Genomic DNA, 16,495 nt, shown 5'->3' on the forward strand with positions numbered 1-16,495 from the left:
CCACCATGCCTGGCTAATTTTTTGTGTTTTTAGTAGAGATGGGGTTTCACTGTTTTAGCCAGGATGGTCTCGATCTCCTGACCTCGTGATCCGCCTGCCTTGGCCTTCCAAAGTGCTGGGATTACAGGCGTGAGTCACCACGCCCAGCCTCTTTTTTTTTTATTTTTTAAATTGAGATGGAGTCTTGCACTGTTCCCCAGGCTGGAGGACAGTGGTACGATCTTGGCTCACTTCCACCTCCTCCTCCTGGGTTCGAGTGCTTCTCTCATCTCAGCCTCATGAGTAGCTGGGATTACAGGCGTGTGCCACCATGCCCGGCAAATTTTTGTATTTTTAGTAGACATAGCATTTCATTATGTTGGCCATAGTGGTCTCGAACTCCTGACCTCGAGTAATCCACTCACCTCGGCCTCTCAAAGTGTTGGGATTATAGGTGTGAGCCACCATGCCTAGCCTCTTTTGCCAGCTATTGATGAGGCAACCTAAAATGCTGGAGGTCTTTAAAATAAAAGGAGCCAAACATTAGATAATTGATCTATAAAATTATATAACATGTTAGAAGGAATATAAAGAATAATGAATAATTCACCTTAAGAAATTAAACAGTGAAACAGGGACAATCCAGAAACTCTTGATTGCATACCCACATTCCAGTCTCCTCCAGAGAAACCATTATTCTATATTTGACATTATTTCATTTCTTTGTACTTTTACTGTGTATTGACAATGAGATTTTTATTTCAAGCTCAGTTTTTCACTTTTTTTCTATTTTAATGATAAGCTCTATAATGAAACATATGAAAGACACCATGTCTTTGATCAGTAAGGTTTTTACGTTTTTAAGAAAGCCTTCTTTTCTACATGGTGTTACTTTGAAAGCTTCATATATTTTTGGGGGAAGAGAGGGCAATAGTGGTGGTGGTGGTGGTGGTGGTGGTGCCGCCGGTGCCTTCTTTTCTACATGGTGTTACTTTGAAAGCTTCATTTATTTTTTGGGGAAGGGGGGGGAATAATGGTGGTGGTGGTGGTGGTGGTGGTGGTGGTGGTGGTGGTGGTGGTGGTGGTGGTGGTGGTGGTGGTGGTGGTGGTGGTAGTAGTAGTGAAAGGGTCTTACTCTGTCAGCCAGTCTGGAGTTCAGTGATGTAGTCATAGCTCACTGCAGTCTCCAACTCCTGGGCTCAAATGATTCTCCCACCGTAGGCTCCTGAGTCACTGGGACTTCAGGTTTATGCTACCATGCCCAGCTAACTAAAGCCTCATTTGGTACCATTATCCAAGGTGTTGGATTTAGAGATCCAATGGTGTTTTTATTTTCTTTCTAATTTCTATAACCCACATGTAGAACATCTCTGTTGGCTTCTTAAATCTAGATGTCAAATCTATCATGCATAATCTATAGTACTGCAGTGGGGGTTAGCCATGTTGAGATTAATTCTACAGCTTGTGCTGAGTATAGTGTATTAGTCTACTTTTGGATCATGATTCATTGATGATTCCTCTAAGCAGTTCCCTTAACTTGGAACAGAAGATCTGGGAAAGAACTAAATCTGGTTAGGGAAAAGCAATTATTAGCTATGTTTTTCAGGACTCTTTAGTAATCACATGGTTAATTTCTGTACTTTCTGTTGAATTTTTAGTTTTTTGTTCCTTGGTAGAACTATAGGAATTTAAGGTTCACTTTAAATGAACATAGCCACTACTGACTAAAATACCTGTTTTTGTAGTTTGGAAAGTATCCACAATTCTTCCTGATGTGAACCTTATCAAAGGCCAAAACAGACAGGCTTGCTGCGGGAGATAAACTTGCTAATTATGTAATTGTGAAACCACCCTTAAAGAAAGAAACATAATTATTTATGTAGGTTACAGTGTTGAACACTTAAGTCCTCTGAAAGTTCTCCTCTAAATACAAATGATTTTGTTTCCATCTTCCATTGCGTCATGTCACTTTGCTTTACATGTGACACCTATCGTGTCACATGTAGCTATCCTAGATATCCTAGATATTCATTAGTCATATTCATAGTAGTACATGTGCATGCTCAATCCAGAAAACTAAAAAATACAGTAGCATAAATAATCCTCAAATGTAAAGTAGCATAAATAAATGTCAACCAGGTAGGATATTCGTATGACATGAAATGATGATAATAGGACATGAGAGTTAAAGGGATTCTAATCCAAAGGATAAGTTTAAGAGGCTTCTTTTTTTTTTTTTTTTTTTTTTGAGACGGAGTCTGGCTCGGTGGCCCAGGCTGGAGTGCAGTGGCCAGATCTCAGCTCACTGCAAGCTCCGCCTCCTGGGTTCACACCATTCTCCTGCCTCAGTCTCCCGAGTAACTGGGACTACAGGCGCCCGCCACCATGCCCAGCTGATTTTTTGTACTTTTAGTAGAGACGGGGTTTCACCGTGTTGGCCAGGATGGTCTTGATCTCCTGACCTCGTGATCCGCTCGTCTCGGCCTCCCAAAGTGCTGGGATTACAGGCATGAGCCACCGCGCCCGGCCCTAAGAGGCTTCTTTATTACCTCCATGTGATCAATTAGTTTTCAGTACGTTTTTGTTTATTTAGTCTGCTTCTCTCACAGAAACATAGTAGGAAGAAGTTAAACTAGAGATGGAGTCCAATAGACATCCTAAGTGTTGATACTGGACATGCATGGGTTGGGGTAGGAAATGTGGTATGAGAGTAGGGTGCTGCTGGGGGCATTTGGTAAGGGTGGAGAGTGGAGAGGTCATATGGGGGATGAATTGAAACCAGGCAGTACTTAGCAAGAGGTAGTGGGAGCTGAATTAGCTTGGTAGCAATAAGGAAAGGAAGTTACCACCCAGAGAGAACTTGATATGTCTGACTGGGTGTGGAAGGTGAGAGATGTTTTACTGCCTGGATGGTGCCTTTCACAGATAAAGAGGGTAGGAGGTAGGTAGGTTTTGAATGTGATTGAGTTTGCATTGCCTCTGAGACTGTAAAGTAGAGGTGTCATCCATGGTTAGAGTGGTGCTCTAAAGAGAGTTCATAGCTGGAGATTTTGAAAACTTTTAAAAACTTTTTGTTGTAGATAATTTCAAGCATTACCAAAGAAACAGTTGACATAACAAACGTCCGTGGACCCATCACCTAGATCAATAGCCATCAACTCTTGTTTTGTGCATACTCTGATTACCCCCAACTACTAGATTACATTGATGTTAATTCTAGCCATTATATAATGTCATCTGTAATTTTTTATTTTTATTTTTTGAGACGGAGTTTCGCTCTTGTTGCCCAGGCTGGAGTGCAATGGCGAGGTCTTGGCTCACTGCAACCTCAGCCTCCCAAGTAGCTGGGATTATAGGCACCCACCACCACACCTGGCTAATTTTTGTGTTTTTAGTAGAGACAAGGTTTCACCATGTTGACCAGACTGATTGCGAACTCCTGACCTCAGGTGATTCACCTACCTCGGCCTCCCAAAGTGCTGGGATTACAAGGGTGAGCGTGTGGCCTCGTCTGTAAATATTTTGGCATGTACTTAAATAAAATATTTTTTCTGTAAACATAGCTACCATATGAATTTCTATGTAAAAATAAATGGACCAGCCTGGGCAACATGGTGAAATCCTGTCTGAGCGAATGAATGGATGGATGGATGGACGGACGGACGGACGGACGAACGAACGAATGAACAAGAAAGAAAAGCAAGCAAGCTGGGTGTGGTGGTGTGCACCTTTAGTCCCAGCTAGTTGGGAAGCTGAGGTTGGAGGATCACCTGCACTCAAGAAGATGGAGGCTGCAGTGAGCCATAATTATGCCACTGCACCCCAGCCTGGGTGACAGAGTGAGACCCTATCTCAAAAAAATAAATAAATAAATAAATTTCAAATGCTTAATGATCTCTTATTATTATCAAATATCTAAGCAGTAATCAAATGAATCTAATTATTACAGGTTTTTTTTAAACAGTGGTTTGTTTCCATAAGGATCCAATAAGGCCTACATAGTACATTTGGTTGATTTGTCTCAAAACTGTCTTTTAATTAATCTCAAGTTACCCCTTTGCTTCTCTTGCTTTCCTTTTCTTCCTATTTAACATTTCGTTGCATAAACTGGGTTGCATATTCAAAAGAGTTAGTTTTATTCTGAATTTTTCTGATAATTTCCATAAAGTCATTTAACATGCTGATTCTGTGTTTTGTGAAACTGTGAATAAAAATGAAATGTAGTGGCTTGTTTAGGTTCTGGTTCCGTTGCGGGAGAAGGGTAAGAATACTTTGATCCATATGTCCATGTGTATGCTCATCAGGAAGCATATGGTGTCTGGCTGTCTTTCTTTTTTCTGATGTTAGTGGCCATTTAATGATCACTGCCAAGATTCTGTATTTCATGAGGGCTTTGAAAAATAGTGACATTTTAATTCTATTATTCCTCCTTATTTCTTAACTGGAATAGAAAGGGAAAGCTTCCTTCATCAATTCTTTGATTACCCTGACCTACAGTTCATCCAGGAAAGGTCAGTTCAATTTTGATTCCTTCCCTTTAGTTGACAATTTTTAGAGCAGAGAGTTAATTTCTTAGGATTCTTCAGAGGTGACTAATGAGAGGAGTGTGTGTGTGTGTTTGTGTGTATGTGTTTGTGTGTGTCTGTGTCCCTCTGTTTGAGTCTGTAGTAGTCATTGCTGTCTCCCTTGCTGTTTTTTCTGTCATTTTCTGTTCTAGACCTTGAAGCATCCATTTCTCCTAGGTGCCTTGATTCCTTTTCATGGGAAATAATATTTGGAGACCACAGTATGGTACGATGGGTGCTTATCATCATTGAGTTGGTCACCTATCTAGGCCTTTCAGGGAATGAATTATCTAACAGAGACTTTATTTATTTATTTATTTATTTATTTATTTATTTATTTATTTAGAGACAGAGTCTCGCTCTGTTGCCCAGACTGGAGTGCAACCTCCTCCTCCCATGTTCAAGCGCTTCTCCTGCCTCAGCCTCCCAAGTAGCTGGGACTACAGGCGCGTGCCACCACGTCTGGCTAATTTTTTGTATTTTTAGTAGAGACAGTGTTTCACCATGTTGGCCAGGCTGGTCTCAAACTCCTGACCTTGTGATCTACCCGCCTCGGCCTCTGAAAGTGCTGGGATTACAGGCGTGAGCCACCACGCCTGGCAGAGACTGTATTTATAAAAGAAAGTATAAGTATATATTGACTCTTTTTTTGTATTTTGAGATGGAGTTTTGCTCTTGTTGTCCAAGCTGGAGTGCAATGGTGTGATCTTGGTTCACCGCAACCTCCGCCTCCTAGGTTCAAGCGATTCTCCTCCCTCGGTCTCTCGAGTAGCTGGGATTACAGGCATGTGCCACCACTCCCGGCTAATTTTGTGTTTTTGGTAGAGACAGGGTTTCTCCATGTTGGTCGGGCTGGTCTTGAACTCTCGACCTCAGGTGATCTGCCTGCCTCGGCCTCCTAAAGTGCTGGGATTACAGGCGTGAGCCACCGCACCTGGCCTATATTGACTTTTTGTTTGTTTGTTTGTTTTTGAGATAGAGTCTTGCTCTGTCACCCAGGCTGGAGTGCAGTGGCATGATCTCAGCTCACTGCAACCTCCGCCTCCCGGGTTCAAGTGATTCTCCTGCCTCGGCCTCCTGAGTAGCTGGGATTACAGGTGCTCACCACCATGCCCTGCTAATTTTTGTATTTTTAGTAGAGACGGGGTTTCACCATGTTGGCCAGGCTGGTCTCCAACTCCTAACCTCAAGTTATCTGCCCTCCTCAGCCTCCCAAAGTGCTGGGATTACAGGTGTAATCCCAGTCAAAATGTTGGTTCTTAATTGCATTGATGTAATTTGTTTTCTCTAGGGAAAAAAGTTTATATGTATGTATAATATATATGTAATATATATTATATGCATAATTTATATGCATAATATGTAATACAGTCTTGGTGCAATTAGGAATCATTTTACTTCTTAAAATAAGGCCAGGTATGGTGGTTTATGCCTGTAATCCCAATACTTTGTGAGGCCGAGGCAGGTGGATCACAAGGTCAGGAGTTTGAGACCAGCCTGGCCAATATGGTGAAAGCCTGTCTCTGCTAAAAATACAAAAAAATTAGCCAGTCGTGGTGGCACCTACTTGGGAGGCTGAGGCAGGAAAATTGCTTGAACCCAGAGGCGGGAGTTGCAGTGAGTCAAGATTGCACCACAGCACTCCAGCCTGGGTGACAGAGTGAGACTCTATCTCAAAAAAGAAAAAAGAAAAAGAAAAAAGAAAAGAAAAGAAATAAAGAATTATAGACTAGATACAAGATTTTGTGAAAAGATACAAATACAATTCTTAAAGTATCACAGAGGTAGCAACTTTGAGAAGCAGCTGAGGGAACAAATGCAAAAGGATGGAATTATTAAAAGATAAAAGCTCAGAGGAAAGGCCTCGTGGAACTTAAACACCTGAGAAGGAAGTGCATCTTGGCTGGTGATGGGGTCTAGGTGTTTGACTTCAGACTCAGACTTCTGATGGGCAGAAGCAGTGTTGCTGGCATCTCTGAAGTGGATTACAGTAAAGCTGGTCCTACAAATATTGGAAAGTCTGCAAACTAGAGCTAGCTCCAGTGTAGGAAGGAACTGCTGCAGCTGGGATGAAGCTGCATCACTAGTGTGATGCTCACAGAAATTACATGCAGATAGGAAGAAAAGAGGAAGCTGACTATGAGAATCAAGTGCCTTCTTCTGACGTTGCATTATCCCTCCAGCATTACCCATTGTTAGACTCGAATGTGAAACCAGCTTGTAAAGCATAAATGTTGCTTTCTGAATAAGAGTTTATAGTAGAGTGGAGTTGGAGCTAAAAATAGAAGTTGTAGAGTGTTTGTATCAAAACAGAAAGCAAGAAATACGTAGTTATATGTATGCACTGGAGATATTCAATCAAATCATGTGTTTTTTTGTTTTTTTTTTTTTTAAAGAGAAGGAGTTTCACTCTGTTGCCTAGGCTGGAATGCAGTGGCACGATCTTGACTCTCTGCAACCTCCACCTCCTGGGTTCAAGCAATTCTCCTGCATCAGCCTCCAGAGTAGCTGGGACTACAGGCGCACACTGCCACATCCGGCTAATTTTTTGTATTTTAGTAGAGACAGGGTTTCACCATGTTGCCCAGGCTGGTCTCGAACTCCTGAGCTCAGGCATTCCACCTGCCTTGGCTTCCCAAAGTGCTAGGATTACAGGTGTTAGCCACTGTGCCCAGCCAGCCAAATCATGTTTTAAAGTTACCTGAAATAAATAAATCTTCTCTGTGCAGTTAAGCCACCCACTTGATGAGGCAGGTTCATTTATTAAATTTTGCTTTTGACATTTAGGAATTTAAATGTTTAAAATACTGCATAACTACATATAAAACATTCATGTCATTTGAAAAGAAAATCTATAAACTTCTATCCCTGTCTTGTCTACCCATCTACCTTATTTCTTCCCAACCTCGTAGGTAACTATTTAATATCCTTTATGGATTATCCTTCCTTTTTAAATATTATGTTAATGTACAATTTAAAAGTAAGCCATCCCATTCCATCCCATCTGTATTAGTCTGTTTTTGCATTGCTATAAAGAAATACCTGAGACTGGGTAATTTATAAAGAAAAGAGGTTTAATTGGCTCACGGTTTCACTGGCTGTACAGGAAGCATGATGCTGGCATCTGCTAAGCTTCTGGGGAGGCCTCAGGAAACTTACAATCATGGTGGAAGGTGAAGGGGCAGCATGCTTGTCTTACATGTGGCCAAAGCAGGAGCCAAAAGAGGGTGGGAGGTGCCACACACTTTTTTCTCTTCCTTCTTTTCTTTTCTTTTCTTTTTTTCTTTTCTTTTGATGGAGTTTCGGTCTTGTTGCCCAAGCAGGAGTGCATGGCCAATCTCAGCTCACTGCAACCTCCGCCTCTCAGGTTCAAGCAATTCTGCTGCCTCAGCCTCCTGGGTAGCTGGGATTACAGATGTGCGCCACCATGCCCAGCTAATTTTTCGTATTTTTAGTAGAAACGGGGTTTCACCATGTTAACCAAGCTGATCTCGAACTCCTGACCTCAGGTGATTGGCCTGCCTCAGCCTCCCAAAGTGCTGGTATTACAGGTGTGAACCACCACGCCCAGCCATGCCACACACTTTTAAATGAACACATCTCCATGTGAACTCACTACCATGAGAACAGCACCAAGGGGGATATCCACCCCCATGATCCAGTCACCCCCCATCAGGTCCAACCTCCAACATTGGGGATTACAATTCTACATGAAATTTGGTCAGGGACACAGATCCAAACCGTATCATTCTACCCCAGCCTCTCCCAAATCTAATGTCCTTCTCACATTTCAAAACACAATCATGCCTCCCAACAGTCACCCAGAGTCTTAACCATTTCAGCATTAACTCAAAAAGTCCTAAATCTCATATTTGAGATGAGAAGACAAGGCAAGTCTCTTCTCCCTATGAGCCCGTAAAGTCAAAAACATGTTACTTGCAAGATACAATGTGAGTACAGGCATTGGGTAAATACTCCCATTCCAAAATGGAGAAATCGGCCAAAAGAAAGGGACTGCAGGCTTTGTGCAAGTCCAAAACCCAGCAGCGCGGTCATTAAATCTTAAGGCTCCAAAATAATCTTCTTTGACTTCACATCTCTCATCCAGGACACACTGGTACAAGGGGTGGGCTCCCAAAGCCTTGGGCAGCTGTACTTAACACCTGTGACTTTGCAGGGTTCAGCCCCCACAGCGGCTCTCACAGGCTGCTCTCATGGGTTGACACTGAGTATCTGTGACTTTTCCAGACTGAAAGTGCAAGCTGCTGGTGGATCTACCATCCTGGGTTCTGGAGGACAGTGGCACTCTTCTCACAGCTCCACTTGGGAGGACCCCAGTGGGGACTCTGTGTGGGTGCTCCAGGCCCACATTTCTCCTCTGCACTGCCCGAGTAGAGGTTCTCTGTGAAGGCTCTGCCCCTGCAGCAGGCTTCTGCTTGGACATCCAGGCCTTTCCGTAAATCTTCTGAAATCTAGGCAGAGAGAGGTTCCCAAATCTCACCTCTTGGATTCTGTGTACCTGTAGGCTTAACAGCATGTGGAAGCTGCCAAGGCTTATGTCTTGCATCCTGTGAAGCAGTGGCCTGAGCTGTATCTGGGCCTCTTTGAGCCATGGCTGGAACTGGAGAGGCTAGGACACAGGGAGCAGTGTCCTGAGGCTTCTCGGGGGAGTGAGCCCCTGAGCCTGGCCTGGCCTGGCCTACAGAGCCATTCAGTCCTTCTAGGCCTCTGGGCCTGTGACAAGAGTGGCTGCTCAGAATGTCTCTGAAATGCCTTCAAGGCTTTCCCCCTACCCCCAGTTTCTGCAGCCTGCTTGAATTCCTCCCCCAAAAATGGGCTTTTCTTTTCTTTTTTCTTTTCTTTTTTTTTTTTTTTTTTTTTTTTTGAGACGGAGTCTTGCTCTGCCGCCCAGGCTGGAGCGCAGTGGCCGGATATCAGCTCACTGCAAGCTCCGCCTCCCGGGTTCATGCCATTCTCCTGTCTCAGCCTCCCGAGTAGCTGGGACTACAGGCGCCCGCCTCGTCGCCCGGCTAGTTTTTTGTACTTTTTAGTAGAGACAGGGTTTCACTGTATTAGCCAGGATGGTCTCGAAGCCCATCTCGGCCTCCCAAAGTGCTGGGATTACAGGCTTGAGCCACCGTGCCCGGCTGGCCTTTTCTTTTCTACCACATGGCCAGGCTGCAAATTTTCTAAACTTTTACACTCTGCTTCCCTTTTATATATATAAGTTCCAACTTCAGGTCATTTCTTTGCTCATGCATATGAGCATAGGTTGTTAGAAGCAGCCAGATCACATCTTGAACACTTTGCTGCTTAGAAATTTCATCCACCAGATACTCTAAATCATCTCTCAAATTCAGAGTTCCACAGATCCCTAGAGCAGGGGCACAGTCCAACTGAGCCTTTGCCAAGGTGTAACAAAAGTGACCTTTGCTGCATTTCCCAATAAGTTTATTTCCATCTGTGACCTCCTCAGCCTGGACTTCATTGTCCATATTACTGTCAGCATTTTGGTCACAACAATTTAACAAATCTCTGGGACAAAATTTTTGTCACCTTTCTGCCTTTTTCTGTGCCCTCCAAACTGTTTGAAATTCTGCCCATTACGCAGTTCCAAAGCTGCTTCTACATTTTAAGGTATCTTTATAGCAGTGCCCCACTCCTCAGTCTCACTTTGCTATAAAGAAATATCTGAGACTGGGTAACTTATAAAGAAAAGAGGTTTAATTGGCCCATGGTTCTGCAGGCTGTACAGGAAGCATGATGCATCTGCTCAGCTTACAATCATGGCAGAAGGTGAAGAGAGCAGGCTCATCCACATGGATGGAGCAGAAGCAAAAAAGAGAGGCACCACACACTTAACTAGATCTCATGAGAACTCAATCACTATCATGAGAACAGCACCAAGGGGTAAATCACTCCCATAATCCACCCACCTCCCAGCAGGCCCCACCTCCAACATTGGGGATTACAGTTCAGCATGAGATTTGGGCAGGCACACAGATCCAAACCATATTACCATCTTTCTTGAATAAGCAGTAGCATTACACACACATGCTTTTCCTGTTTTATTTTACTTTATGTACTAGTAATCTCTCCTGAGTGGTGTAAATAGAAATTACTTATTTCTTTTTATAGCTTACTGTGGAGATTAAATTTTAGATTACATCCTTTTAGAGATGCTATGTGAGGCTAAGGAAGTAGATGAGATCAATTCCTGTAATTAAAAACTACAGAATCAAAGGAAGAAGGGTGGGATCCACAGTGACAGTCAGGCTATCTGATAGGAGGATTGGCAGGTATTAAGGAATTCACATGATTTCTAGGAAGCAGGAGTCAGTGGTATCAAGTGATGTTAGAAAGATTGAAGATGATAAGACCAGAGAAAAGGTAGATTTTGGTTTATGGACCTATCAGGTATTTGGAATTTGGTTAGTGTCAACCACTGAGTGAAGTGGAAAAAATTTTTGCTCTCAAACCTGTTCTCATCTCCACATCCCACTTCCAGCAACCCTCACCAGAGCCACTGAAAAATCCTCCTAGCTTGTCATTACACAGAAACGCTTGCTCCTTTTCTAATTTGTTCTCTACATTGTAGCCATTGTGACATAAAAATTCAAATCTGGTCATGTCACTTTCTTAAAAGCTTTTAATAGACTTATTTGGACAAACACCAAAATTGTCTTGTGACTCCACTTAATCTGGCCCCTGTCTCTTGTCCTAGCTTCTCTTGTCAGTGTTCCCCTCAGTCACACCACTTCAGTCATACTTGCCTTCATTCAGTTCTTTGGACCTGCTTGCTCTTCTTGCCTGGGACTTTTTCTACATGCTGTTCTCTCTTCCTAGAAGTAAAAGCTTTGACTGGGTAATCCCTCTTCATGCTTTCCCTAGCCTTCCAACCCCACTAAAATGAGATCCATTTCTTCATCATATGTTCTTATAACTTTCCGTATATTTCCTTTATGGTAATTCTCAGTTTATAGTTATATATTGATATGCTTATTCTAATAATGTGCATCTGCCTCACATTTAATCTTCACAACTACTCAGTAATATCTGTATCATTACCCTCATATTAAAGATGAGTATTCTATGTAACCTGCCCAAGACCACTGAGCTAGTAAGTGAGGGAACTGGGGTTTGAACCTGCACTATTTACAAGACTGTAGTTATCATATGGGCAGGGACCACGTTTGCTTTTCCTGACTGTTCTGTTCCCACACCTAGCATAATGTTTGGGAAATACCTGGTTGAAATATTTGGGATGCTGAATTAAGGAGAAAATGTACTTATATTCTTGTCTCTGCACAGTATTTTTGTTTCATATGTGTATAATGTAACACACAATGTCAGTTTAAAATTTCCCAACACCTTTATGGTTGGTGTATCATGTATATATAGCTCGTGATAGGACCAGCTTTTCATTTTCTCAAAAATTCATGTGCTGTGGTTCTTTTATTGTCAGGTGTGTACAAGCTGTGAGGACAACGCAGAAGCTAATGGGTTTTGTGTAGAGTGTGTTGAATGGCTATGCAAGACGTGTATCAGAGCTCATCAGAGGGTAAAGTTCACAAAAGACCATACTGTCAGACAGAAAGAGGAAGTATCTCCAGGTAATACATGAGTTATTTTCTTTTTTTTTTCTTCTATCTTTCCCCGTCTTTTCTTCCTTCCTGTATTGACTTGTTTTGACACTTTTATTTTGATAAGTATTAAATATATACTCTTAAGTAAAAGAGGTTTATATTATAATTGAAATTTAAATACTTAAAAATGTTGGAAAGTGTGAATAGATGTAGAACCCTGTTTTACATTCATACTGCATGTCCTCCTGCTTCTATAAATGTCTTCAACTGGTGTGAATATAGAACAAATAGAGAAAACATTTGCTTTTTCTTATTTTTCTTTTATCTCTAAGGTAACAATAGAGTGGGCTTAAATATTTTATAACTCTTTTCCTTTTGATATTCTTGTAGTAAACCTGCATCATGATTGTCTGATATGTGGATGTCCAGAGAGGCTTTTTTATGTAATTATTATTTCTGGTTTTATTGTCTTGTTTTTAATGTACAGTTCACTCATATATTTTTTATTTGGTAAAATACATGCAACGTAAAATTTGTCATTTTAACTATTAAATGTACAATTCAGTGGCATTTATTACATTTACATGTTGTGCAACCATCACTACTATTTTCAAAACTTGTTTATCACCCCAATCAGCATCTTTGTACCCTTTAAGTAATAACTCCAATTTTCTGGCTGGACGCAGTGGCTCATGCCTGTAATCCCAGCACTTTGGGAGGCTTAGGCAGGTGGATCACGAGATCAGGAGATCGAGACCATCCTACCTAACACGGTGAAACCCCATCTCTACTAAAAACATACAAAAAAATTAGCCAGCCATGGTGGTGGGCGCTTGTAGTCCCAGCTACTCGGGAGGCTGAGGCTGGAGAATGGTGTGAACCTGGAAGGCGGAGCTTGCAGTCATATCGCGCCACTGCACTCCAGCCTGGGCGACAGAGTGAGACTCCATCTCAAAAGAAAAAAAAATAATAATAACTCCATTTTTCTTCCCCTAGCTCCTGGTAACTTCAAACCTATTTTCTTTTTTGTGAAACTGAGTCTTGCTTTGTCACGCAGGCTAGCTGTAGTGCAGTGACACGATCTCAGTTCACTGCAACCTGTGCTACCTGGATTCATGCTATTCTCCTGCCTGTAACTGGATTACAGGTGTGCGCCACCATGCGTGGCTAATTTTTGTATTTTTAGTAGACACGGGGTTTTACCATGTTGGCCAGGCTGGTCTCGAGCTCCTGACCTCAAGTGATCTACCAGCCTTGGCCTCCCAAACTACTGGGATTACAAGCATGAGCCACTGCACCCAGCCTTTATTTTCTGTCTCTGTAAATTTGCTGATTCTGGATATTTCACACAAGTGGAATCACATGGTATTTGTTCTTTGATATCTAACTTATTTTACTTAGCGTAATATTTTAAGGATTCATCCATGTAATAGCATGTATCAAAATGTAGCAAAACCTTTTTTTTTGTGTTTGTTGTTTGAGACTAGTGAAAGACTTGGTGTAATCCCAGCACTTTGGGAGGCCGAAGTGGGATGATTGCCTGAGCCCAGAAGTTCTAGACTAGCCTTGGCAACATGGTGAAACCCTATCTACAAAAAAAAAAGAAAATTAGCTGGGCATGATAGTACATGCCTGTAATCCCAACAACCGGGGAGATGAGATGGTGGGAGGATCACTTGAACCAAGGAGCTTGAGGCTGCAGTGACCTGTGATCATTGCCATTACTCTCCGCTTGCACGACAGTGTGAGATCCTGTCTCAAAAAAAAAAAAAAGAATGAACCATCTTTGCATTGCTGGAATTAATTCCATATTTCATCTTGATATGTTGTGTTGTGCTTTTAAGATTCTTGTAATATAGTACCGATTTTCTCTATCTGGTTATTTTCATTTTCATTCTGAATTCTACGTGTTTACATATTTGTACCTTCAGAAATATTTCTTGAATTTATTTATCTAATTATCAGTTTTACATGTTTTAGTTCGTTAATTTTATCTGTAATTCCTCTCAGGTTACCTTAGGGTTTTTGTGTGTGTGTTTTGTTTTGTTTTGTTTTGTTTCTTGAGACAGACTCTCACTCCATGACCCAGGCTGGAGTGCAGTGGTGTGATATCGGCTCACTGCAAGCTCCACCTCCCGGATTCAAGCAATTCTCCTGCTTCAGCCTCCCAAGTGCCTGGGATTATGTAATCCCTGTGCCACCACGCCTGGCTAATTTTTGTATTTTTAGTAGAGACAGGGTTTCACCATGTTGGCCAGGCTGGTCTCGAACTCTTGACCTCAAGTGATCCACCCGCCTTGGGCTCCCAGAGTGCTGGGATTACAGATGTGAACCACCATGCCTGGTATAGGCCAGCATACTAGTTTGTCAGTTTTGACACTATTGACATTTTGAGCTAGTTAATTCTTTATTGCTGGGGACTGATTTGTGCATTATAAAAAAAAAGAAATGCAAATGGCTAATTACTGAACATTGTTTCAGTTATTAAAGAAATGCATTCTAAGATAGTGAAGTATGTGTCTTCTCTCTCTCTGTCTCTTTTACATTTATTAAATTGTTAAAGATGAAAAATTTTGAGAGTTCCCCCCTGTTAATATGGTTGATAGACACTCTACACTGGTTGGAGTACAAATTGGCACAATTATTTAGCTTTTCTCTGTATGAATTACCCTTTAACAATTCTACCACTAGGAATTTACCTTATGGAAACATTTAAATGATTTATAATTTTCATATGTTTATTTCAGCATTATTTGCAGTACTGAAAAATGAATAACTTATAAATATCCTTAGCAAGCGGTATAGTGGTTTATCTATTTCGTGAACTACTATACAGTTAGTAAATAAGAAATGAGGTGGATATATATGCTAATACAGAAAGGCATCTAAGGTAGAGTTAAGTGAGAAAAAAAATTTTTAAAAGACAATATATGTACTGCCATTTATTGTTTTACAAAATGTAACACTGCACTATACTATATGTACTTCCATACTTAGAAAAACAACCAGAGGAATGCACACCAAGTTATTAATAGTAATAATTTCTGGAGGTAGGATTATTTCTGAAATGTTTGGATTTTGCCTTTAATTATTAGTAAGATAACTGAGGTTTACTATTTAACCATATTTATTCATATTGTGATTTTTTTCACTTAACATGACATAAACGTTTTCCAGTTTTATCCCCACACTGGAAAACTAGAGTGTAATAATGAAAATATTATTATTTCTGTGTTAATGGGTATCCTCTGTTAGAATTTTTACAAAAGTAGGTAATTTGACTACTCCTTTTAGACATTTTATTATATTTTCTTTCTCCCTCCCTCTCTTTCCATCTCTTTCTCTGCCTCTCTGTCTCTGTCTATGAGGTCTCACAATGTTCCCAGGCTGGACTCAAACTCTTGGTGCTCAAGCAAGCGATCCTCTCAACTCAGCTTCCTGAATAGCTGAGACTACAGGCGTGGGCCACTGTGCCCTGCTGGATTTTCCAAATTGCATTTTCAAAAATTCTCCTCCCATATTTGGGATAGAAGACATCCAGGTGGTTCATACTTATTTACCAGGGCTGTCTTCTTAAGGCTTTTTAATGCAATAAAACATATTTTTAACTACACACTTAGTTCTTTCATTTACTTCTGAATTAATTTTAATTTCTTCCTGGAAAATGAAAAGGTTATTTGCTTTTTTTCCTGAAATGCTGACAATATGTGATATCTTAATATCTGTAATTCTTAGTGAAAGTTATGGTATAAGTGAAGCTGTAGTGTTTATATCAATAGATGTGAATTCAAATGGGCAATCGAATAATTATTTACTATTCAATTATGTTCATTTTCTTCTCTTTGTCTCCCGTTGTTTCTGCAGAGGCAGTTGGTGTCACCAGCCAGCGACCGGTGTTTTGTCCTTTTCATAAAAAGGAGCAGTTGAAGCTGTACTGTGAGACATGTGACAAACTGACATGTCGAGACTGTCAGTTATTAGAGCATAAAGAGCATAGGTACCAGCATCTTTGGTTATATATATAGATTCATATGCAGCTTTAGAGGACTAAAGGACTGCTGCCAACCCTCATCAAATGGCAGTCTGCAAATAGGTTTTGTTTAACAAGCAGTATGCTGGCCTATACCAGGGTTTATCAATTTTGACACTATTGACGTTTTGGGCCAGGTAATTCTTTATTGTTGGGGACTGATCTGTGTGTTATATGGTGGTTAGCATTCTTGACCTCTACCAACTAGTTGCCAGTAGCAACCCTCTAATCCTCCCCAGTTGTGACGACAAAATGTGGCTCCAGACATTGGCAATGTCCTATGGAGCAAAATCATCCTGAGTTGAGAACACTGGCCAACACACTGTTTAAAAATA

General features: G+C 41.2%; 1 protein-coding gene across 2 annotated transcripts in view; it reads left to right on the forward strand.

The window, feature by feature from the left end:
* The window catches only part of TRIM24 (tripartite motif containing 24), a 126,419-nt gene that overhangs the window by 41,712 nt on the left and 68,212 nt on the right, over nucleotides 1–16,495 (forward strand). For both annotated transcript variants that reach the window (XM_023190049.2, XM_023190048.3), the window contains exons 3-4: nucleotides 12,010–12,157; nucleotides 15,995–16,127. In XM_023190049.2, the coding sequence (XP_023045817.1) occupies nucleotides 12,010–12,157; nucleotides 15,995–16,127 (281 nt within the window). The remainder of the gene's footprint in view (nucleotides 1–12,009; nucleotides 12,158–15,994; nucleotides 16,128–16,495) is intronic.

The sequence above is a fragment of the Piliocolobus tephrosceles genome, chromosome 8 (assembly GCF_002776525.5).
Source record: "Piliocolobus tephrosceles isolate RC106 chromosome 8, ASM277652v3, whole genome shotgun sequence".
NCBI lineage: Eukaryota > Metazoa > Chordata > Mammalia > Primates > Cercopithecidae > Piliocolobus > Piliocolobus tephrosceles.